General features: G+C 39.3%; 2 protein-coding genes across 2 annotated transcripts in view; one reads left to right on the plus strand and one right to left on the minus strand.

Annotated features, from left to right (window-relative positions):
* Window positions 1-6,432: 6,432 nt before the first annotated feature.
* Window positions 6,433-20,143, minus strand: LOC116716309 (cilia- and flagella-associated protein 221-like; the record flags this gene model as incomplete). Its single annotated transcript, XM_032557229.1, is given in 24 exon segments — window positions 6,433-6,529; window positions 6,646-6,709; window positions 6,712-6,740; window positions 8,956-9,020; window positions 9,236-9,308; window positions 9,390-9,475; window positions 9,733-9,852; window positions 9,907-10,041; window positions 11,460-11,540; window positions 11,808-11,890; window positions 11,970-12,057; window positions 12,609-12,704; window positions 13,315-13,404; window positions 14,844-14,931; window positions 15,136-15,247; window positions 15,417-15,507; window positions 15,587-15,695; window positions 17,267-17,426; window positions 19,042-19,145; window positions 19,299-19,399; window positions 19,471-19,566; window positions 19,649-19,735; window positions 19,842-19,942; window positions 20,023-20,143. Coding segments are annotated over 24 exon segments (2,277 nt in total), but the record flags the coding sequence as incomplete, so codon positions are not given.
* Window positions 20,144-21,504: 1,361 nt separating this feature from the next.
* LOC116716310 (secretin receptor-like) overlaps window positions 21,505-23,239 on the plus strand; it is a 2,342-nt gene continuing 607 nt past the window's right edge. Inside the window, exons 1-4 of the mRNA XM_032557230.1 lie at window positions 21,505-21,600; window positions 22,172-22,214; window positions 22,614-22,720; window positions 23,009-23,118. Of these exons, the coding sequence (XP_032413121.1) occupies window positions 21,505-21,600; window positions 22,172-22,214; window positions 22,614-22,720; window positions 23,009-23,118 (356 nt within the window). The remainder of the gene's footprint in view (window positions 21,601-22,171; window positions 22,215-22,613; window positions 22,721-23,008; window positions 23,119-23,239) is intronic.

The following is a 23,239-nucleotide window of genomic DNA, read 5'->3' on the forward strand; positions in this document are numbered from 1 at the left end:
ACGCAATCTTAATAAACATGGGATAAAGCTGCTCACTGCAAATCTTTTTCACTTTATCAACAAGGACAGCAACGTGATCATCGCTTCAGAAGAACAGGCTCAAGGATTTCTGACTAGGAAGAAACCTTATCAGGAACAAAACAAGTTGATACAATCGACTGGACGGAGCGACTGGTTCCCGTCCTCCTTCTCCCCTCCCTCTCTGCTCACCCTCTCATTCACAGGATTCACAAGATACACATGGAGAAATGTCTTCTGGACCGGAGTTTCTTAAATTTACAGATGGAATGAATCAACAAGTTTTACTTGGGACGTCTCTCCTCAGCGCTCACGTAGCAGACCTCACTTCATTTAAGCCACCTGACTCTAACGTCCCAGAGGATCCATCACTCTGCGTTTCTGAGGTCTGAGGCCGGGGTCCAGACTTTATCTTTACACCCTTCTTGCTCCAGAATGTGTCTGGCCCCCTGGCACTGCAGAACAGGACATTACCTGTCCGGATAACTACAAGAAAATTTACAAGAAACAGAAACATAAAATACAGGGGACATAATTCAAACATCAGACTGATCCCCTTCCTAAAGGAACCTCAGACTGAAGATTTCTTGGCCTCCAAGTCACTTAAACTCTTTTAAATACAAGATCTCTCTGTGCTAAAGCTCTATTAATTAATGATTTCATCACATGAGCATGACATCGAATGGGCCTGATGTGGGCACCAGCATAAGCACTTTATCACCTGGTTCGAATGACCGCTGTACAGTCTTTTGTCATATAGCCATTTCATTTTCCCTTGGGCAGCCGACAAAGACTTCTTGCTATTGAGCAAGCATGGTATAGACGTTCCCGACATTGGGTGACAAACTCAAGGACGTTAGATTGTGGCTGGGTGTCAGCTGACAGGAGCTGTTCCTTCAGAACCTTCAGTGGTCCTCTTACACCATGCCCAAAAACACAGTTCAGCAGGACTAAAACCAAGTGACTCCTGTTTAGCTTCACGGGCTGCAAACAGCAGAAAAGGAAGTCCTTCATCCCAGTTTTTGTTCGTCTCATGACAATATTTTCGCATCATGGCCTTGACAGTCTGATGCCATCTTTAGAGCGCCTTGTGACTGAGGATGGTAGGGACTGGAGGGAATATGTTTAATGCCAAAAGACTGTAGTGTCTGCTTGAAGATTTTGGACTGAAATTGCTGCCTTGATCAGTTTGGATAACTCTAGGCAGGCAAAAGTAGCAAAAAACTTTAGAAGAGCTTTAGTTATGATGGGTGCTGTAATTTTTCTTAGTGGAATGGCTTCAGGGAAACGGGTGGCAACACACATGACAGTCAAGAGAAATTGATTACCAGCTTTTGTTCTGGGCAGAGGACCCACACAGTCCACCAGAACACGCTCAAAAGGCTCACCAACTGCAGGAATGGGCTTAAGAGGGACAGGTGGCACCCTCTGATTAGGTTTACCCACTATTTGGCAAATGCAACATGTTCTACAGAACCTGGCAACATCCTGTTTCAGGCCTGGCCAAAAGAAATGCTGCAAGATGCGGTCATGGGTTTTAGTGATTCCCAAATGACCTGACCATGAGTGGTCATGTGCCAGCTGCAGTATTTGTTCACGATAACCTTGAGGTATTACAATTTGATGTACTATTCCCCAATCCTCCTCAATACCCTTCTGATGCAAGGCAGGCCTTGAGATCCATTTTTCTCATGAGTAATCCATTTTCAACATAAACTGGTGGGTTTTTGTCATTTATTGAATCACTCACACTTTTTTAAAACATTTAGAGAGCGTCTCATCACTTTTCTGTGCTTGGCTCAAACTCTCATGCGACAGTGATAGCGGGAGAAAAACCTAGACCGTTGAGTGACGTCCTCCTTTAGGGGTGCTGATTCTGAAAGGTCGTCTGCTGGCAGCTTGTCCTCATCAAGGCAGAGCCAAGAACCGAATCATTCAAGTTCACTTCTTCAGCTTACAAGCTTGGGACATGGTAAGAGCACTGACAGCAAACACATCAGGATGGGATTCCAACATTTCATCTTTACCGTCATGCAACCTGGGATTATCCACCACCTCAGGAATAGGAAGTACCTTGCCTCCAGCAAGATCATTCCCCATTATAAATTGGACCCCCTGAACAGGAATGAGTTTTCTCACCGCAACTTTGAAGAATCCAGAGGCCAACTTGGACTTTAGATGAACATGATGTAAAGGTGCCGGTACATATGCCATTCCAATTCCTTGCACTATTGTATCTGCATTACAGGAGGTATCAGCATTAAATGGCAGAAAACTGGACAGGATGAACGACTGGGAACCACCGGTGTCCCTCAGTATCCTCACTGACTTCTCATCCTCAGGACGTCCTGTTAGGGAGACAAAACCATCAAAAATGAAGGGCTTAAAACAGTCATCAGGTTCACTCATATTTGAGAGTGGTGGGGAAAATCTCTGAGTCTTGACTAGGCCAACCCCTTTAGCTGGTTTTGGTGATTGGGGTGCTTGTTTACGTTTTAGGGCCAAACAGTCAGAAACAATATGCCCCATTTTATGACAATAAAAACATTGTCTCTCCCCTTTTGAAATTGGAGTGTTCTTAACTAGAGATTGTGGCACATCTTTCCATGTTTTGTCACGAGGGTTGGTCAATTTACACCACAAAAATTTTTGTGAGTAAGAGCAAATTCTTCAGCCAGTACAGCTGCCTCTTGTAAAGTGGAAGCTTTCTGCTCATTCAAGTACAAAACTGTACGATCTGGAAGGCAGTTTTTGTACTCCTCCAATAACATCAACTCACGTAATGAAGTAAAATCAGAAGTTTTAGTTGCCTGGCACCATCTGTCAAATAACATTCCTTTTTCTCTTGCAAACTCAACAAATGTTTGTGCAGAGGATTTTCTTAAGGCTCTAAACCGCTGCCTGTATGCCTCAGGCACCAACTCATATGCCCTGAGTATGGCAGCTTTAACTTTGACATACACTAGACTGTCTTCAATGGTGAGTGCTGCACACACTTCCTGTGCCTTATCAACCAGTTTGCACTGCAACAAAAGGGACCAGACATCTGTGGGCCAGTGAAGGGCAACAGCAATACGTTCAAACGCATTAAAATATGCCTCCACCTCCGTCTCCCGAAATGGTGGGACCAGGGCAATATTTTTGCTGATGTCAAACGTAAAAGCTGCTGGAGAAGAGGAAGGTTTATTTGAGGGAATACTGATATTGTCTTCATCTTCGACAGAATCTGTAGTAGCAGCAGTCAGTTTATGAGACTGTAGCTCCAACTGACGCATTTTAATGGCAGTTTCAGCTTCAAGTCTTCTGCATTTAAGCTGGAACTCAAATTCATCCTTCCGTTCCCTTTCTTTGGCTTCAAGTTCTAGACGAACTAGACGTACCTTTAGGCGTGCCTCAACACTAGGATTTGAGGATTCAACAGAGAAAGGCTCAAACCGTGGGAGAGAGGCTGGTGGTTTTTCCCCCTCTGGTTTGGCAACAAAAGGTGGTGTCGTCACTCCCTCCTCAGCATAGACCTCAGGCTGATCAGCAGATTCAGAACAGGTGGTGTCCTCTTTATCCATTTCCACAGATAGAACTCCTTTTTCAACTAAGCTACTAATGATAAGAGATTTTAGATCATGTTTGAGCAAAGACTTTGAAACATTGATACCAAAATATGAAGCAATTTCAAATAAATCATCTTTTCTACAAACATCCAACTGTTGTATGGTAGGATTGCCTAAAAATCTCCAAATTAAACTGTGCCATTTTCAAAAATAATCCCGGACGAGCCCCCACTTATGTTACAACCCCCCCCCAAGACCACCAAGGGTAAATACTGGCACTGGATGTAACACAAAATAAAATATCTGGAGCAGTTGGATTCAGTCGAAAATAAAGATAGTTTAATTGATAGTTCAACAAAATCCAAGTCACAATAAACATGCACAGGGAAGCTTTAAGCTTCAGGGTCTCCAAGGCCAAAACAACAAACAAAACATCCCCCTTTTAATTATAAAATAAAAACACTTTCTAGAAGAGAAACTGAAAATAAGTACAAAACCTGAACTCCCTGGCTAACCAAGAAACAGGAGAAAAACAGTTAAACAAAATGGCAGAGAACCCCTACCAGCTTCCACGGTGAAGAAAAACAAAATTATAACCACTTGAAGCTTCACACAAATGCTCACAGCAAGATCCACAGTCTCAAACAAAGTCAGTTCACCGACATGATCACACCAGATCAAGGCCCAGGAAAAGAAAAGGGATCTGACATCTCAGGTTTGGAGCTCTTTATGGGGTGGCTGACGAGCTCCAACACATTACACCTGTGGCAGCCAGGAGGAGCTGAAACACAAAGAAGAAGCTCTCTCATAAAGAGAGCTCCTAGAGCAGTGACCGTAACAACATGTGTGAGCTCAACAAGGTTGAGAATCAAAAAGCTTCTTTACATTGAAGACCAACTATAAAACTGATTAGTTTGTGTTTCACTCACTTCCCTTTCACCAGTGCAGTAATTGCAAAAAAAGGTGGTTATAAAAAGCATTGACTCATGGGAGCTAAATTTAATTGCACACCACACTTTTCAGATTTTTAAAATAAAATAAATTGTTGTAGCATAACAAAAACCCAACAGATTCAAGTGGTATGGATATTTTTTCCAATATTCATGCTTAACCTACTTGTTGTTGTATTTTAGTTTTCAACCAGTAAAGAAGCAAAAAACATTTTTTTATAATTGTTAATAAGGAAATAAAATATTTTTCTGTAGGACTGTCCTTTGAAGCCAAAAACAAAAGCGTCTAAAAGGACACAATCTACTGTCATCTCAATGTAATCTGAGAGAATAACCACACAGCTGCATGATTCTGCATTTCTGTTTGGATCCAACCTCATGTCTAAATAATGTGACCTTTTTTGTGGCTTTGTGTGCTTCTCTACCAGGGAGAACAAACAGGCAATTCAATGTTACTTTATTTCTTTACTGTTTGCTTCTTTTAGGCAAACAGAGGCAGCTAAATCAGAGTCACAGAGCTGGAGCTCCCTCTATGGGCGACGGGTGACACATGCGCCCTGCTGGACTGCATCCCAGTGACTTCACAGCTTGTCAGCTCTTCTGATAATTAAATCCTGACCTCAGCTGTTTCCTTTTTTTCCCCTTACAGTCGCATAAGTGTGAATGTAGAACTGATGTCTCTAATTAACGTTGGAATAATACCCGGGTCGCTGGATGGCTGCCACAAATCAGCGGGGCTTAAGGGCAAATTAAAAAGCTGAATTTCTCTCAAAAAATAAAGCAAAAATAAATAATCTCAACTTTGCTACTCAACCACTCAGACCTAAAGAACTTTTTTAATTTTTAACAATTCAGTCCAAGTCATGAATAGTTCAGTTAAAATGAAGCTGTTTGTTAAGAAGCTGATGTTGGACCATTCTGTGGGCTGTGACCTCTGCTGGATCAAGTAGGTGGAGGGATGATAACACACTTCCAGCCTTTCTGAGAGCTCAGAAGGGAGGCTTATAGGCAATTCTGAGTGGGCCGGAAGAAGCATTACAGGGTGGGCAGCCAAAGTAACTGGGTTTCATTTTTCCGAAGTAGGCAAAAACAGACAAAGGAGAGTCTTGACGAGGCTGAGTAGGATGGTTGCTGAATAATGTGCCTCCGGAGGAAAGCAGTAGTGCTTTATTCCTGAAGATGCTGTGTGTATTGTGGTGTGGTGCAGCGGCCTTTTTGCCTATTCAAGCTCCTCTTCTGTGAGCTCTTCCAGTCTGGACATCATCTTGTTTGCATCTGGTTGATGTCAGATGTGTAGATCACCTCCAGCCTGTGACAGAGCAGCTTTACGTCAATATTGGGGAAGGAGAAGAGGTAGCTCAAAATACTTCAAAACAATAAACATCCAACGTTTCTACAAAGCAGACCTTTTTTCCTGAACTGCAATTTCAAATGGAAAAAAAAAATTGTTTTATCACAAAGTCTGCTATCATTTCAATCTCAGACGTTCCCAAGATGAATAAAAGGTTCTGTTTCCCTATTTTGACAAGATTTAGATGGACATTTTACAACATCAACCTATGAACAAGATGTCAGAGGAAGAAAGAGGCGGAGTGGATTCGCTGCAGGATGAAACACAAAGAAAATATCTGCCTCACTGTTTAGACAGCAGCTAAAGACCTCTGCATATCATCCAGTGAGATGCAGCGGCCAGGAAGCTCTTGTCGAAAGAAGTCCAGCTTACACAATGTGCTCATTCGTTAACTTTATGCTTTGTTTATGCAGAATGCTTCCGCTCCTAAACCAAATATGTTTTTTTTTATTTTAAATGTGGGCCCAACTGTATTTATCGCCCTGAAAAGGTGTTTCCTTCTTAATGTGAGTTTGTCGACCCTGCTGGGACCGAATCTGACTTTGAACTGACCTGGGTATTATCCCTATGGTGAGGTTGCCATTGGAGACGGGAGGCTTTCCTCAACGGGAAACTCGGCTCTGATCATCTCTGGCGTCAGCTGGATTCCTGGACCTTCACACCTGCACCACAGTCTTACATGAATGACATCATTGGTGGAGGGAGGGCGGTTAGGGTAACTGCCCTCCCTCCACCAATGAGGCGGTGTGGTGTGTAAACAGCGATGTGAGGGGCTTACGAGGACTCTGTTAGCTGCAGATGATAATCATCGGGGAGACCAGGGAGAAGAGGAGGAGCAGAGAGGGAAGGATGTCCGTATCATAGTCGATGGACCTGAAGGAGAAACATGCAAAATATAAAAAAACTCCTATGAAAATGGATGGTCTAAAATCTCACTCTGTACAGGAAGCTGTGGGATTTGCTGTTCTGGTCAAACATCAAAACAGCTGTTTTTTTGCTGTCTGATTGTGCAACACAAAGAACAGGGTTTCTGCAGGTTTCACTCACTCAAAATTTCAAAACGTTTTAAGACCATTACAATGAAATTTAAGACCTCTATTGAGACAAATGTACAAAAGAAAATTGTATAATTAATGTATTTATATATATATATAAATATATATATATATATCATATGGGTGGACAACAGAAGTGAGCTGGTTGCAAAAAACGAACGTCGTCCAAATTCAACCGCTGATAAATTTGCACTGATGATAGATGCAACAAGCTTGCTAGCTGGAAAAGTCTAGAAAAGAATTAGAAATAGTTCCAAACACTTACCTAAACATATGACTTTTCAACAAAAATAATATGCTGGTATATTGAAGAACGATGAATATTTAATAGATTTCAGTATAATGATTTTTTTTATCAGATGTGACTATGATAATAAAAGGCTCTACAAAGCAGGCAAGCAACAAAGCTAGCTACATTATCAGTGCTTCTCAATTCCAGTCCTCAGGCCCCCCCTGCTCTGGCATGTTTAGATGTGCCTCTATTCCAGAACAGCTGATTCAAATGACTGCATGACCACCCAAGTGCTGCAGAAACCTGTTAATCACCCAAATATTCAATCCAGGTGTGTGGCAGAAGGAAAACACCTAAAACATGCAGGGCAGGGGGGGTCTGAGGACTGGAATTGAGAAACACTGAGCTAGATGAATCTGAGTTAGCTTTGCAGCTAGCCAGCAAGTGTATACTAGCACTTTGTTAGCGATAGCTTCAACCACCCTCAAATCACAGAACGCAAAGCAGATGTCGGCATGCGACTGAAATGTTTTCCAAACAGAAAAAGTCATGAAATTAAATAGTTTTTCCATGACAACATCTAAGATTTACAAGTAATATGTTCAAGGCCAAGTAAAATTTTGTGTCACTAATTTTAGTGACATGAATTTAAGACTTTTAAGGATGGACGTGCACCCTGAAGAAGGCAAGTTAAAAACATCCAGAACATTCTTTTTTTTTCCTAATCAGCATTGAACTGTTCAATTTGGTACCTAAAGCAAGAGGCTCCGTCATGCTGGATGAACTGTAAATCATTGTTGTTGCTATCTGGAGAACGGTCAGATGAAGGAAGTGTTTGCACAGAATAGCGTGCAAAAGGAGAACAGGACAAACCAGAGCAGTGTTTGCTAACACACTACATCAAATATCACTTCCTTTCCGTCTTTTTAGGCTGAAAACTGAATAAATCATTATTTTTCCATGTTAGCCTCCACACAGACTGACCCAGATTCTTTAATAGAGACATTTGAGCTTAAGACGAACAACAGCACTAAAAAAGAATGATTTCATCTCTCCTTCCATCGAGATGATCATTTATAGACTTTAAATAACATGTCTGAAAGTTGAGATTCAACTTCTAGGGTATTAGGCTGTCCTACTCTTCGCTCTCTGACTCTATGAATGTGTTATGAGTAATGGTGGATATATTACAAGCAGACAATCTGACATTCAGCGACCTGGCAGGAGGTAGAATATGTTGGACTCCTCCATTACATATTAATACGGGACAACCGTGATGAGCTGTGTTGTCTGTAATGCAGTTAGTCAGATGATGGAACGGACACCGAAGCTGGGACTGCGAAGAAGGATGTAGAGGATTACAGCCTCTCCAGCGGCATAAACATGAGCGTTAAAACATGTCTGAAACATGACATGTAAGACATCTCATTTCAACAATCGTTAAAATGCTATTAGCTATGAAAATATCTCTATATTATGCTCATGTAAACAGAGGAAAAGCTCTAAAAGCGGGAAGCTTGTATTGCGTAAACAAAAGATGTAGGACTTCAAGTGGAGCCTTGATTTTTCACGTGAGAAATATGCAATATGTGTTTACTTTTTGTTATGGCTGCCTTCAGTTTTTGGTGCTTGTTTTCAAATCGGAGGACGAGGCAGAACCAGAATAAGTTGATGCTGAAATTACCCAGCATTCTCCAGCTGCTGACTGGGATTTGCTTATGTCATCTTAAGGTAAAAAGGCTTTCTATACCATAACTAACAATTTAAAGCCTTCTCGTTAAAACTGTGACTCAGCACATACCTACGAGGAGAGCCCGTATTGGTGATTGGGATGGACATCTGTTTCATGTTCAAGCCGGTTATTTCCTGTTGGAAGGCAAGAAAAAGAAATGAAACTGAACATTTTAGAAAAAAATATTTTTTTCCTATTCAGATTAGTTGAAAATGGAGATTAGGTCCACAGAAAAATAAAAAAAAGGCCATCAAGAGAAACATAATTACTAATTTGTGTTTTTTTATCACATTAAATTCCTATAAAATGTATAGTATTGTTGTAATCTGTGAAAAATAAAGGAAATTACCTGGTAATGGAGGAAGTGAGCCTGTGGAGTTAGTGGCATTGAGCCAGATCTGTTGTTCTCACACAGTGCAAACCTACACAAACAGTAACGATTGAATGTAAAAAGCTTTAAGAAAAATGAGAAGGACAATGTAAGTTTGCGAGGTTGTGTTTACTTCGGTAGAGCACAGAGGTGAACCTCCATGTCGCTCTCCAGGTACTTGGGCTGCAGTTTAAAAGCCTGAAGGCCCGGGGTCGGGTTCTAAAACAAAATGTCAGTAAATAAATAATCAGCCAGATGTGCTTCCTGTATGAATGGATGTGAAGTTACGACAAATCCCATCCGTACAAAGATTCTGAGAGGATTTGCATTGAAAGGCCTGATGAGAGCTTCAGGAGGCGTGAAGGAGAGTCCAGCAGTTAGGTTCTAAAATAAAATGTCAGTAAATAAATAATGAGCCAGATGTGCTTCCTGTATGAATGTACAGTATGTGAAGTACCAACAAATCCCATCCGTACAAAGATTCTGAGAGAATTTGCATTGAAAGGCCTGATGAGAGCTTCAAGAGCCGTGAAGGAGAGTCCAGCAGTCTCCTGATCCATCATTCTATCTTCCTCTTCGCCTGGACCCTGCACTTCCTAAAAGGGAGATAAATATGACACAGACTGATGCACATATTGAGTCTGACATACATTTTAATTAAGGTGCGTCGTGGTTACCGGCGCTCCAGCACGAAGACGTCTGGCCAGTGTAGTGGGACAATAGGAGCTAAACGCTTCCCAGGGAGAAGTGGATTGGTAACCCATCAGCTGGTAGTGCTGGGGAACCTGGACAGCATCAATGTTACCATGGTTACATTACTTGAATCTTAGAAAAAGTGAATGCATTTTTACCTTCACATTGTCTCAAAAAAACAACCCCTTATATTTACTCAAAGACAATCATTTTGTAGATTAGAAGCATAGTAAATCATTCTAGCTGCATGTTGCTTTCAGAACCTCCTGTGATTTCAAGTGCTCCACATGAAAGCCGCTTTCTTTAATATCACTTCTTAGATGCACAGTCCTTCAACACATCACATCACTTCCTCATATTATCCACACCTGCAGAAACAATCTATTTCTACATGGTTCTTTATGCTGTTTTTCCTGTGTGTAAAACAAAGCAGCCATTGTGTATGTTTAGTCAGTATGAGTGTGGTTGGATTTTCTCTGTTTTATAGTATTCTTCTGTTTTCTGCTGTATGTTATTGTGCTGTATGATGTTTTAGTGTTTTCTGAACGTTGAAAATGAGAATTTGTTCTCAATTAACTTTCCCCTGGTTGGATAAAGGTTAGGTAAAATAAAAATAACATAATTTATTATAGGTTTCCAGCTGTTTTTAAGGTCTGACCTTACAACTAACTCTAGAATACTTTTGCATACAGAGGAGTAAAATGGGTCCAAATCTTCATCGTCAGACTTTCTCATGATGAAATAAATAAGTGAATTAAATTCTGCTTTACCTCCTAAAAACATCTCCAACCTCTGACTGGATTGATGTAAAAATGTGTCAAATGGTTCAAATCTAAGCAGGAAGGTTCTACCTAAAGTATTTCCCAGCATACCAGACAATTGTTAATGCTTCATTAAATACTAACGTGGGAAGAAAAATTATTTTTGTGAGGGATGAAAAGGTGAAAAGCTGGTAAAGGCCACCTGGAGTCGGTGCAGACATGCTCTCCGCTGGCGTGTCTGGGTTTCCTTCTCAGTGCTCCTGTCTACAGGCATGAATGTTAAGCTAGCTGCTGATGCTAAGATAATGTGAGTGTGGGAGCATATGGATGTCGGTCTCAGTAAAGAACTCACAACCTGACCGATGTGTTCATTGCCTTTTGGCAAATGTCAGCTGGAAAAAAAGGGCTGTGATATAATGCTGCTGTAAAAAATTCATATAGACAGGGTTCCTGCACATACTTCAGATTTCTGGAGTTTTCAAGCATTTTCTATAATCGATGTTGGAAAAAAAATAAGCTAATATTTCTGGTCAGGTTTTAAATTTGAATGAATGGATTTATAAAAATATGGAGAAAGGAATACATTTTGGAATTAGAATATTTTTCCATTGCTTACATTTTCTTCCTTATCTACACTTGGAAACAATTCCAGACCCTTTCTATCATGTTATTATTGAATTAGAATCCAACACGCTGCTGGTTACATATCCAGTGATATATGAGCGCCAGGTGCTTTAATAGGTACTGACCTGGAGGTTGAAGAAAGAAATGTGTGCTTTCACGGTCACATCGATAGGATCCACAGGCAGAGCCACAAAATTCCTGAGAGCCTTGAAATATCAAGAAGACAAATGGACATTTTTATTCAGCTCAACTCTGAGGTCCAGAATCCTGCAGGGCGTCTGAATCAAAGATTTAATCAAAGCACCAGCAACCAAGCTTCCTCGCTGATTCCATTGTTGGATCAATTTCGTTTCTCACAGGAAGTAATGGATGAAAATTGCCTCATTTCTTCATGTCAAACTGTTTAATTGAAAATGTATTGGGGGAAAAAAGAAAAGCCTGTTACATTATGTAGAGTTTAAAGGCGTTCTCACCGTGGAGCTGTCCTCTTGGGGGGAATATGGGAAAGATGACGTCAACGCATTGTCTAGAGATATGACACTTGCTCTGTCCTTAGCTAAAAAACAAAAAGATTAGCTTTAGATGCAGAATGTCATCCTGAGGTTTTTTTCCTGAGTAGTACAGATGATTCAAACCATTCTCCATTGAGGGATCCTTCTTTATACTGTCCACCAGTTTCTTTAAAGAGGCCAGTCTGCGCTGCATGCGGCATCGGATCACCACCTGGACGGCAGACGTGAGCCTGTTACCGATTCTCCACAACTTCAAACTTCACGCTGATTCTTAATTATTTTCTGACATTCAAGACTTTTAGCTTCCTTCCTTTTTCCATATCGAGCGCCTAATGAGGTCCGGCGGACTCGGATCAGTTTCATTCTGCAAACTGAAACCTTTGTGAAATTAAAAAGTGGCTCGCTAACAGCAATGAATCATCTTACTTTCATCGAGTTTTCCTTTCGTTTATTTTATATTTTAGACGCCACATAAAGAGGCCTGCTTATATGCTACAGTAATTAATATAAGTAAGAACACTAATGGATCCTGACTGAACCTAAAGACAATTAGAAATTTCCACCTGACTGAGCTGAAAGTGACAGGGCTGCAGGAGGGCTAACCCTCTAATGAGGCACACCGAGAAAATGACGTGCTCGTTCATTCAGGTGTGCACATTTAAAACAACTTTTCTTTTTCTTTGTCCAGGCATAAACATTTACAGAGGGCTATTATCCACTAACAACACCACACAGTCCACTCCTGATTTTTTGCACATGTACCTTCCGAGCTGCCTGCTGGAAAAGTGTGAGGGTTCTCTGTCTCAGGTCCCAGTAAATGCTGGTGTACAACTGGAAGACCGGTACTTTGTCTCGATCCTGGAAAGGATTGGGAAAACTTTACTAGAAGAACAGCTAAAGGACTCGGTCTGATTGGTCACAGAGAAAAATTATGAATATCATGGAATGGACAAATAGAGATGCACCGATCACATATCAATATCTATATTGGTCACGATGTTGAAAAAAAATCTATTCAGTCTAATTCTATGCTTTGTGCTCTTATGATTTATTTATTTATTTCACATTATATTTAGAATTCCTAATTGCACTTTCTGAACCATTTTAAATGTTTGAGCAACTTTGTGAAGTTTTTGGTGTATTAAAGTGTGCTGTACTGGTGCAGAGTTATCAAATAAATGCATTATTCAGTACATTTATGTCTGTGTTTAAGAAAAGAAATGTTTTAAGTGATTCAGTGATGTTTTTCAGCATCGAATCGGAATTGGCCGATACGAAGCTTCAGATATCTGTATCGGTATCTGCAGTGAAAAACGTGGATTGACGCATCTTTATAAACAACCAGGTTATTCCCCCACCAACAGATTTGCTTGTTTTCAGTTGTTCTAATCTTTCACTTTAAAATGTTTAATTTTAACATAATAAACAAAGAGAGACATGAAATTAGCAACTGAAGCTAAAGGATGACCTGTTTGTCATCTCGAAGCATCCGCTTAGTCGATAGTTGGGTCTGCCTGGGAGCGAAGTCTTCATCTTGCCTCTCATCTTTTTTTTTGACCTTTAACACAATCAGCACATGATTACTATTAGCATTCCTTCTATGAAATTACAATTAAAGTGTAATAAACTGTTTAGACTACAAATTACTTCCTCTTGTCCACACACATCATCTGATTCTGTCTGATTTAAAAGAAAAGTGTAGGAATTGTTTAAATAAAATGTGAGTTTTAGCATACATCAAATAAAGAAGATGTTTCTGTTGTTTTACACAACATTTCAGAATTGCAAAAGAACTTAAAAGAAAGGATTTCAACATGTTTCGCCGCTATATCAAGCCTAAAATCTTTTGGCTGAAGGGGAAATGTTCTCCTTGTCACAGGAAATAAGACAGCCTAATTTAGTGATTTAATATTCCCAGGTGGTAAAACTCTTCCTGGAAAATTACAAAACTGTAAGTCTGCATAAATGTTTGTGTTCTGGCCTTTAATCAGCATTTCATTCCTCCCATAAAAACAAGAGTTCCCATAAAATATAGAAGTAACGCGCTGTGATACGAGGCTGTAAAACAGACAACACTCCCTGTGTGTGTGTGTGTGGGTGTGTGTGTGTGTGTGGATTACAGCATCAGCGACAAGATGAGAAAGGAAGGGCTGTTAAGCTTCAACTGTACACAAACTCGTATTTCAAAACTGAACTTTCTTTGGCCGACCTTGCCTTGTTTCTATGGTTACTAAATAAAATCAGTCACTTAAAAGCAGAAGCATTTTTTGTTATGATAAAGAGTGTATTCAACAGAGAAAAACATTCAAAGCATAAAGATTAAATGGACTTTTAATGGGAGTCGAGAAATGATTAAATGTCAACAAATCTGAAAGATAGTAATTTACACAAAACTGAAACAAAATGGATTTAAATTATTATTTTGAAATTTTAATTCAAGATCATTCATATATCAAACTTTTTGGTATTATTTGGTGCCACTAAATATACCCAACCGATTTGAAGTGGTGATTGCAAAAAATGTGATCATACAGGGCAACAGAAAACAATTCATGCCACACTTTTCAGATTTTTGGGGGGTAAAAATATTGAAAATTATGAATTATTTTCCTTCTGCTTCCTAAGAAGATCAAGAGCAAACCAATGTGAAATCATACCAAAAGAATGGCTGTGATTACAGTAAAGGAGTTGTTGCTGTCACATTGAGACAAAGACCCTAAACATCCAGATATGATGTGTCAAAAAAGTTAAAGTTCAGACCTAATTTAATTAAAAATCGAACTTGAGAGTTGTTGTTTTCAAATCTATGTATCATTTTACTTCTATCTTCTTCTACAATGATACACAGGTCTCTCACATAAAATCCCTATAAATAATTTAAAATTTGTGGTAATGACGTGACAAAATGTAAAAAAGTTCAATTCTATAAATAATTAGTGTACTTTCTCACCCATTTACAGGGTTTGTGTGTTTCTCTCAGTTACTGCTGAAACTCACCATGTATTCCTGCAGAGCTGCCTCTCTCTCCTCCAGTATCCGCTGCTGCCTTTTGTCCGACACCGACTCCACACCTAGATAAACTTGGCTGAGTGCAACCCACAGAAGAAATGACCACATATGGAGGTAAAAACACAAACAACAGTGTGGAGAAATGCGCATATGTAGAGATTTTTTGAAACCCTTTTTACAGCATCTTAGTTCTGTTGAAGTTTATTAAGAAAGACCTCACAAACCCAGCAAATCGACACTGAGCATTTAAGATGAAATCCAATTTTTGAGTTTTACCTACCTTTTGATATACTTGTATTGCTCCTCCTCGGTAGCCTGCTGAACCTTTTTCATGAAGAGAGCCTCTTTCATCTGACTGTTTATATTTCCTTTCGTACTGCCGCAGGAAAAGGCTGAAGTAGCGTGGGCGCCGAGGACATAAAGCAAGAGACATCGGTTACAGTTTAATGGACGTAAATTGAGTTATAAGAGACAGAACAATTGTTTAAAGGGTCACAGCCATGTCAGGTTTAGGAGTAAAATCATTGGGGTTGCAGTTTAGGTCTTTTGAATCGGGTTTACTCGTGTCTTTGATGAGAATTTTCGCCACCCCTCCAGGGCTACAGACATCCATGGAAGATGGTTGGGGAACATCCGCCTCATCTTTTACTGCCTAGAGAAAATAAATTACACAACAAAAAAAAAAAAAAAAAACAGCTCAAAAAATAACATTAAATAAAAGAAATAGGCACCTTTAATTTGTCAGCCTCCTTGACTGAGGTCTGCTTGCTTTTACGTCCAGAAAGTGGTGGCGTAGGACGACCTCCGTGTTCTATGGTTCCAAATCTGACATGTGGTTGTCTATCAAAAATATAAATTACAAAAAAATTTTTTTATCTGGAGTTGAAAGGTTTGAATAATAAAAATGAGTAAGGCTGCAGAGATTAGATGAGAACAAACAACTTTATTGGATCTAAGTAGACAAACATGGTTGGCAAGAGCTGCAGAGTCTTGTTAGAGTATCAATTTTCACAGATCTTTACAACTTAGATGTATTTTGCATTTTTATTGAGTTTTCAGTCCATTTTTGGTTCATAAATACAAACACTCACTTTAAATTTACAGATGCTATTTTTACTTTTATAAGTTATAAAAACTATTAATGCCAGCTGTTCAACCAGGTCAAACAAGAGCAAACAGAGCAGAAAATCTCAAATTAAACAAATATTAATTGTTTAATATTTGTAAAATAGCAGCTGTCTACTATTTTGACAAACTGAGTTGGAAAAAAATCTATAAATTCAAACTACCCAATTCAATCTGAGTTGCATAATCAGTCCAGAGTGACAAAATATTCAGATAAATAATTAAACATGGAGCTGCATCACATCAGAAGAACACTGGATGATTTATTCTCTCTAAATATTGCAATGTCGATACTGATTATGATTAATTCACCTCTTCCTGGCTTATTCTGTATTTTCCTTTATGAAACAACTTCTGATAAAGTATTATAATCCAACAGCCTCCTTGAAAAACTGATCGCAGATTTATTACAGTGTCAGCAGAGCGTAGTACGAGCCTGATTATATTAATGTAAAATGCAGAACTGAATCGCGGTGATTAAAATATGACTGGATAATCTTTAGTTTGTTGTAAAAACATCTTTATCCATGTCAGATAAGTCAGTCTGGGGAGACACCAAACAAGCAGAATCAAACATTGATTCAGTCTAGAGGTCTAGATATTTATTTTTTTTGGTATTTCACATGAACATATCTTATCTATCATTTGGTTCCACTGTGGGAAACAACAAACAGAGAGAGAGAGTGAGAGTGTGTGTGTTTTTTATGCTAAACATCCATTAAGAAGTATTATCTATTCTGATATCACTGCAGCAGCTAGCACGCTTTTTTTTTTTCTCTCCCCATGAATTATTAACTTTTGGGGGAGATAACAGCAGACAGTGCGGTGAAAGAAGCTACTGCTGTGTGATGGATGGCACCATCATTCTCATGGGAGCAGAATTAAACATTAGGTTTTTTATACCAGCTGGAAAAATAAATGGGATGCTCTAATCAGGCACACGAAGCCATTTATGGAGAATCCGTGTTTTTGCCTCAGACTTGTCTTATTGGCTGTTTGCTCGGAAAACCTTGGAACGTTTTTATAGTTTCATAAGAACAACAGAAAAGAAAGAAACTATTTTAACTATTTATGTGGGACATCCAATACTCATGACCACGAGTTTACACAAACACACACACAGAGTAGAAAGACACTACAGCATAAACTAAAAGTTCAACCTCGTTATTTCTAAGTGTTTACATGCCAATATTTTGTTGAGAAGTTTGAGATTCTTAACTAAACAACTTATTTCATGATCTTTTGGAATGGGCGCTGTATGTATGCAGCGTTTTTGGTTGCTTTACCTGAGAGGTAAATTGGGCCTGGAGTACCCGGTGATGGTGCACAAGTAGGGCTTGGTGTTGAAATGTGAGACGACCAGCTGGAAGGTGAACTGAGACGTCTCATACTGGAGAGGACAGAACGTCACGGTCATCAGAACTTCCCCGTTGGCTGGTATCACACCTGCAAAATAGGATTTGCACGTGATCTGAGGCTAACGTCACTGACTTTATGAAGATACTGACTGTTTGTTTTAGCTAAATGCTATGTGCTAGCATTTCCGGTTAAAGTAAAACAGATTTATTTGAAGGTTGTTTAGTGCTAAACATATATATATATATAGATATAGATATATATATTTCACTTTTACGAACTAGAGATTTGTTTACAGACATTGGAGTCTGAAAAATCTCTCAAACATTCTCTCTTATTCTTTCTCTTTTTATTATTTAGTCTCTTTCTCTTTAATCTCAAAGAGAAAGAGAAAAAAGTTATGTGTTTATTATACAATGTATGCATCAAATACATTCACCACTCTGTACTTTTGCAGTTTTGGTTTTTTTTAGATACAAACAGGATTATTTGTATTCGCCGTGCATTATCTAGTGCCAGCCTTCAGGGCTTTTTGTACCCAATATGAAAGCTAATAATTTCAAGTTATTTTCTGTAATATCTTCATATTATTTAATAATGAGGTTATTTGACTCAGTTAAATAAAATCTCCCAGCCGGAGAAAACTCATATTTTGGTTTGATCAATTAAAATGAGCTGGCACAAACACGGATCTGAACTACAATTAATGCAAATAGGGTATAATATCAAATCTTTTTGTGAGATTTGTGTTTATGAATTTTTCACTCCATAACTCATCAAAAATACTGAATTTCCAATGGAAGTAACTTGGTTTAATATAGTTATGGTCATGGAAATAAAACGGATGTGGACTTGGATAAAATTGTACCGTGTTTTACATATTTGTTAGCTTAATCAGCTACTCTAGATTTCCTTTAGTCAGTTTGTGTTGATGCATGTGTCCTGTTTGTTTCTGTTTTGCTCTGTATTGACCTGGCAACATGTCCAGGGTGTACCTGCAATGCTTAAGTGGATTTAGAAAATGATAAAGAGAGATTCTTGCTTTAAAGTCAGTTTTTATCATGCCAGCTTCCTGCCTTCCATCTATTTAGGGAATAGAAGAAGATGGTGAAAACTGAACCATAATATCAACCTGCTACTATTGTGGTGAATGTGTGTTTTCATGCGGTGCTGTTATTTGAATAAGGAGAAAAGAGGGAGCCCATATCGGCACATCCAAACAAAAAACAGAAACTCATTTGTATCTTTCTTCTTCTCGTTCCAACAGTTAAGCCAGCTGTAATCCGGATCCCAAGTGCTTTTTCCGCCATCTGTTGTGATGCTTTCCAGACAACCGAATGCTGCTGTGTGGCAGCGCGTGGAAACTAGACGGACCCTTCAAGTCCTGCAAAGGCTTATATAATACACAACACATGGCTCTGAAGATTGGGGAAAACAATGAAAGCACTTGCTTTGTCTAGTGGGTGGATTCTAAATCTGGAGGGCTAAAAGTAAGTTAAAGTTAAATATAAACTTTCATTATTATTCACATTATAACCACAAACTCCAATGTGTTTTGTTGGGGGTTTTTTTTGGACAGATCAGCATAAGATAAGAAGAGTGATAGTTTTCTTTCACAAATAATTAAAAGTGTGGTGTTTGTATGTTTCATTCTTTCCTATTGATCATCTTTGAGATCAAATTAAACAATTTTACACATCTTTACCTGTGAGGGGGTGAATGGAGTAGGCATCATGTGGCTGAATAACGTACACCTGAAACTCAAAGTCCACTGGACAGCTGCAACTCAGGGGAATTACATGACGAACACTGGAGACAGGGAAGAAGAAAAAGAAGATTTTATTCATCTACGACTTGAAACCAACGGGTTGAATGGAGGCAAGGTCGGCTGCATTGAAGAATGCAAAGCGACAGGTAGGAGTCTGGGCAGATGGAAGGTCAAAAAAAACATTCCACACACACCTTTGTCCGAGCGGTATGGCAGAGAAGTCGATGTGAGTGGGGATGTGTAGGTCATTGATGACAGGGTAAGCATGGACTGGAATGAACAGGTTCTCTTCATCCTTAAAAGGAGAGGTGTTGGAAAACGTTGAGGTAAAAGAAGTGTGAAGGGTGACCTTAATGAGACGCTAACCTTGCAGTGAACACGGATGCAGTCGCTGAAGTAATGCCAATCCTCTGGGCAGAACGCAACATTCACAGTGTAGGCCAGGCCGGGGATGAGCCGATCCTTTGCACACACAAGGAGGTGAGCGTCAACACTGACTGGACTCATGAACAAGTGATTCAGGGTAGATTCAGGTCAAAGATACCTTTTTGGTGTAAGTTGTCTGGAAGTGCTTTGTTAGAGTTGGAATTATGTGAATATTCACCGGTGCATTTGAAATGTTGATTAGATTCTAATGGAGAAAAAGAGCTTTCATCAAGTCCTGAGGACCGTTTGAGCTTCACCAACATCTTCATCACACAAATCGGGTTTTGAGTCTGGACCGGAGTTATCCTCACCACGGTCTTGGTGTAACTCTTCCCAAGCTCAAAGCCGCTGAAGTGAAGCTCAGCGGGGTCTGCTTCGATGTGACTGTTACTTTTCAGTCTGGCGTAGATTTCTTAAGGAGAAAATGAAGATATGTTGAGAAAATCGAATAATTAAAGCAGCTTATCAGAGGGACAATGTTGATGCATGTACTTGAATCCAGCAGATGATTTGGGAGGGCTTTGCTCCTGGTCTCCTCCACCAGCTGGCTCAGGGGCAGAGACGTCCCTTTCCTCTGGGGCTCCGATAGCGTCTGCGGGACAGGCGTGGCCACCCTCCATCCTGGAGAAAGGTCAGCTCTGGATCCTCATGAGAGGGATGGCAGAAGGCTGGAGGGGAGTCAAGGAGACTGCTGTGTGTTGAGAAATAATAATACTGGTAAACCTAGAAATAAGCGATGAGATGGAAAACAGGACGAGGCAGTATTTATTCACACAGGATCAAATTCATTAGTATTACTATTACTTTTGTTGTTGCATGTTTTCTATGTTTTAGGAAAGACAATTCAGGCTTATTTCTACAGAAGTCAGAATCCACTAATGGGAAGGAAGGAAAAAGGTTGGAAAGGTGAGAGGATGGAAGGAAGAAAAGATGGGAGGAAGGCTAAGTGGGTTGAAGAAATAAAGGGAAGGAGAAAGGAAATGAGGTAGAAAGTATGGAAGGAGGAACAAACAGGGGTAAGAAAGAAAAAAAGGAAGTAGGAAGGAGGAAAGATGTTAAGTTGGAGGGAAATGAGGGACAAAAAAAGAGTAGGAAGGGAAATTATAGAAGGAAGGAAAATGAAAGTAAAAAGAAAGAAAAATAGGAGTGAAAGAATAGGAAACACGAAGCAAAACGACAAAAAGGAAACAAACGATAAGAAATAAACAAAGCAAGGAGGAAAAGAGGAATGAGGGACAGATTGGTGAATGGAAATATTATAAACTGAAGCAACTTAAGAGAACAAATTGGAGAAAGTGTTTAATACTTATTCCGACCTGAGTTCAAACTTTCTGACTGCTATTAACTCTGGTGGCAAAGTAAAAAAAAAAAAAAAAATCACGCACTGACACGGAGTTTAGCTGCGACAAATTTAGATAATTAGCTTACTTAAATTCGCGTTAATGTAAACAAAAGTTATTTCGAGCACAAAACGTTTAATGATACTATTAAACTTCGCCATATTTCATGAATTGTCCTACCAGAGAAGAGACGTCTAAACATATTTATCCCTCATTGTTTGTGAAACGGAACGCAACAGACGCCTACGTTACCATGGTGACTTACAAGGGGCGTTCAGCTAAATTCCGTCAGCTCACAAAACTCAGACCGGAAATACGTCCTTTGGGTTTCCAAATAAAAGTCAAAACATACTCGCAAGCGTGTTTTTCGGTTTTTTTCATGAACTTAAATAAAAAAACAAATTCACAGATAAACTAAAACGTATATCTGAATATGCCTATTCAGTAAAAACACCGATAATGCCGTACATTTATCCATGCAAAAACCTTATAATTTTATTTTGAAATTTAATGGAGCAACTGTAATGTCAGCGCTCCTCAGTTTGTCCTGCCTAGAACACTATTATGTTAGATTTAAAAGTCTCATATATGAGCTGCATAGCAGCAGGGATGTTGCTTTTTGTTCAGATCACCTATGCAGCTTGGAGCTTGGACGCAGATGGGCAACCTCGCGGGAAGAGTGAACATGATGAAGAAAGTTGGACTGATTGGGCTGCTGCTTTTACACCAGGTAAAGAGAAGGACACCTGCTTTATTGCAATGCCTGAGAATAAAAAAATCCAATAGTATTTTATTTTACAGGCTAGATCGTCACCAGGTTGCAATCCTCATGTCGATCCTATGAAAGAGGAAGAAAAGTGCATGAACGATCTAATATTGTTCATGGAACAAAAAGCAAAGGTAAATCAATACAGTTTTTAATTTTGTTAATTTTTTTTCTTTTTTTCACTTTTACATTTAGACAAAAGCGATCTCCTTTTCAAATTTGCATTTTACACTAAAATGAGTCAAATGTTAGAGAATTTTAGGCCTTTACAGAAATTTCACGTTATGTTTAGTGACAGCTGGTGGTGATATAACAACATGCATAAAAATATGATTTTAGGGGCAACTTTAATCTTAATTTAGACCATTAACTCATTTTTTGCATGTATCAATTTTTCTTAGCTGCTTTACCTGCTGCCAAATAAACAAAAAACTTGTCGTTCTTGTTTTACGTGTGTTAGTAAAACAGCAGTGTGTATTGTAGGGAATGTGGGAAGACATGCACTGCTGGCCACCGGCCTCTCTGGGGGAAACAGTCTCTCTGGCCGTGCCTGGATATCTTTGGGCGTGTTTCAAAAGGTGAGAAGCAAGGACGATGACGCACATTTAGAACTGTAAGCCATTACCTGCACCTCATCCCACTGGTTAATTATTTCCATAAAAAAACTAATTTGTCTTCGGATGGGACAGAGTTTCTCTTCCCCTTACCGTCTCTATCCAAACAACTATGTGAAGCTTGTGTACACAAAAGACTGGTAACATGTAAGAAGTGCTGCGTGTTAAGGGATAATAAATTATCTAAACAGCAAACGAAAGTGATAGATTAATATCCTTATCGCTTTCACCTACGTTCAATATTCTGAATAAAGATACAATGAACACCATTTATCTTTTGTCAGTCATTTCTGCATGCAGGTATTTCTGCAGGGCTGCAGTCAAAAGAAGGCAGGAGGGAGTGATTTTATTGGTACTTTGCAGGTGAAGTGCATCGCAACTGCACCAGCAATGGATGGACGGATCTTCTCTCCCTACATGAGGATGCATGTAGCTACGCTTTCAATGACTCCCTTAAATATCTAGAACACGTAAGTAGATTTAAATTTTGTAAAATAAAAAAAGACATTATTTCATACAATGCCCCTCCAAACCCTTATTTTCCTGCTCAAAGTTCTTCTGTTTTCATGTTTTCCAACTTATAACATCAACACGCATCTCCCATGACAACAGGGAAACAGAAAGTAATGAAATAAAAAAATCAATACTATAATAAACTTGCTAAGAAACTTTGTTATATGCTTGAGATATTCAGATGAGTTTTTCTATATATTTCTAGGAAGATGTTATAAGTGTTTAAAACTAATTTCTCTTCTCAGTTCTCAGCTTCCCATTGGTATTTCTCCTATGTGAAGACCATGTACACCATCGGATACACACTCTCCCTTATCACTCTTGCCATCGCTATCACCATCTTCTGCTTCTTTAGGTGAGAAATATACATATTTTTCTTCCTATTGTCCTTCCATCAACCACAAACCGCTCTTGAAACCCTGCAATGCCTCACCTCTGGTCTGTTTATCATCATCGGGTGAAGCACAACCGAGTCC

This window comes from Xiphophorus hellerii, chromosome 24, assembly GCF_003331165.1.
Source record: "Xiphophorus hellerii strain 12219 chromosome 24, Xiphophorus_hellerii-4.1, whole genome shotgun sequence".
Classification (NCBI taxonomy): Eukaryota; Metazoa; Chordata; class Actinopteri; order Cyprinodontiformes; family Poeciliidae; genus Xiphophorus; species Xiphophorus hellerii.